This window comes from Etheostoma spectabile, chromosome 21 (genome assembly GCF_008692095.1).
Source record: "Etheostoma spectabile isolate EspeVRDwgs_2016 chromosome 21, UIUC_Espe_1.0, whole genome shotgun sequence".
NCBI lineage: Eukaryota > Metazoa > Chordata > Actinopteri > Perciformes > Percidae > Etheostoma > Etheostoma spectabile.
In genome coordinates this window covers 14,842,955-14,845,005 of record NC_045753.1, presented here as the reverse complement: position 1 = coordinate 14,845,005, position 2,051 = coordinate 14,842,955, and the positions used below count along the sequence as shown (strand labels likewise).

The 2,051-nt window shown below is 41.9% G+C and overlaps 1 protein-coding gene across 4 annotated transcripts in view; it reads left to right on the top strand.

Moving 5' to 3' along the window:
* The window catches only part of mta3 (metastasis associated 1 family, member 3), a 31,638-nt gene that overhangs the window by 22,533 nt on the left and 7,054 nt on the right, over positions 1–2,051 (top strand). For all 4 annotated transcript variants that reach the window (XR_004327361.1, XM_032503246.1, XM_032503247.1 and 1 more), the window contains exons 15-16: positions 1,563–1,655; positions 1,788–1,949. Coding sequence is in view for 3 of the 4 variants with exons in the window: in XM_032503246.1 (XP_032359137.1) it covers positions 1,563–1,655; positions 1,788–1,949 (255 nt within the window). In the remaining variant the exon portion in view is untranslated. The remainder of the gene's footprint in view (positions 1–1,562; positions 1,656–1,787; positions 1,950–2,051) is intronic.

The following is a 2,051-nucleotide window of genomic DNA, read 5'->3' as shown; positions in this document are numbered from 1 at the left end:
ACACACACACACACACACACACTCACAATCACTCACTATCATCACCCTGACTGCCCCACCATCAACCCCCATCTCTGCCCCTGTCTGTCTCTCTTTCTGTTTTTATTATTATTGTTATTATTATTTGGTTTTTGTATTCTCCCACCCCGTTTCCAATAAAGACTGCCTGTCCTCATAACGATGAGTTTGATCATCTTTTCATTTGTGTTTTTATTTTATTTTTCTTTATCTGTTATGGTTCTTGGTCACTGTGAACTCAAAGCCATTGGAATTAAACACAAAGATTTATTGGTTTAACAGGGCTATTTTACACAAGCACATCTGCACACACTTTGAAAACGCACATAACTAAATTTGCTATTGTCATTAACAAGTAGACTGTAATCCATTAGAGCTCATCTAGTCTGAGCTGTGTACTTGCTGAAGTTAGCTGTAGAGAAGATGTATTTTAATAAGAGAAGCTCTATTTTGCACAGCGCCCCTGGTACAGGCGTGCTCACCCTGCTGTCCTGGCAGAATTACTTGTCTCAGCTACGAATGTTTATTGTAAATACGGAAACTGCGCTTCATTTTTTCTCATGCTGTTAATCATGTGTGTTAGACAAAATGAATTGTGTTTGGGTTGATAATGAGCTATAGATGGATTTGGACTGATAAAACTTGAAAGAAGGAAGGTTGAAGCTGAAGTAAAGACCTTTTTTTGTTACTACAAATGACCAGCTACTCTTCTTTGCTGCTGGCTGCATCTCCCAATGGAGATCAGGCTTACCCATTCAGAGTCATCAACTGAACCATGTCCTCTAGGATGGTCCCTCACCATACCATCCACTCAGCTGTTCTCCTGTGTTCAAATCATGCAATATTCATATGAATCCATCATGTTGCCTCTTCTCGCTTTGCCATTCAGAGCCATTTCTCCCCTCTACTTTGCCTCTTCGTCCTTCACTTTCTAACAACTGTTGCAATATTCTCATCTCACCTTCTACCTCTTTTTTGCTTTTTTCTTTCATCACTGTGTGAATGTGAGAGTAGACCTCCAATAAAGTCACACCTGAAAACATCTCTTCCGAGTCCTTGTGCTTCATGTGTCCCGTGTTCTCCGTCCATCAACTCCACCACACTCAGAGGAACCATAAAGACATGCCTCCCCCCAGCATGGAATCAACCTTCAGTGCCTGCTGTCATGATACTTTCATATTTTAATGTATGTGTGTTTACAGTATGTTTTTGTGTGTGTGTGTGTGCATGTGAGCATGCAATTAAATTTCTGTATGTCCATATAGGTAGAGATTAGAGTAAATCACCACCGCAGAGTGATTTGTACACTTGAATAAACTCCTGCATCATTAATATTTAACATGAAAAATGGTTTCATCCTGACAGTTTTTTTTTTGTCTTTTTCTCAACAGGACTAATTTCATCACAATTCAACCTTGTTTTTTACTTGCATGATTCTGCGAAAATGTTAACCGATTTTTAGATAGAGGGAACGGGGAGATTACACAATCTGAGAGACACTGCACTGGTTTGTATTAATGTGTGTGTGTGTGTGTTTGGTTTAGACATGTTAAGGGTGTCGGAAGGGCAAGGGACTCGCCTACCCAAAACCAGAGCCGCCCAAAGGAGCACTCTGACCAGTGTTCTGCAGTTTCTAGGTAAATCATTATCAGTGTTTGAGCAGTAAAATTGTCCTGACTAACTGTCAAATCAAATGAATATGAGTTAAACAATGATTCAGATGGTCTATGGGAGCCAGTTGATGCAGTCCAGTGTGGTGTCTCTTCCAGAGTCCCGTCCGGCAGCCCACACCCCTCGCTCCCACCGCACCCCGGGCCTGCAGACGCCTCCCCCTCGACGCCTCCTCTCCTCTCTCCCACACGGCCCCCACGGCATGCTGGGAAAACGCAGCTACCACCACCACAGCAGGGCTGAGCCAGACAGACGCACAGGTACACACAGACACACATTTCTTTAAAAAAAACAACAGCTGAATTCCACAAAAGTAATTATGAGTTATTTTTTCAAAATAGTGTTATTGCTTAACTTAATCT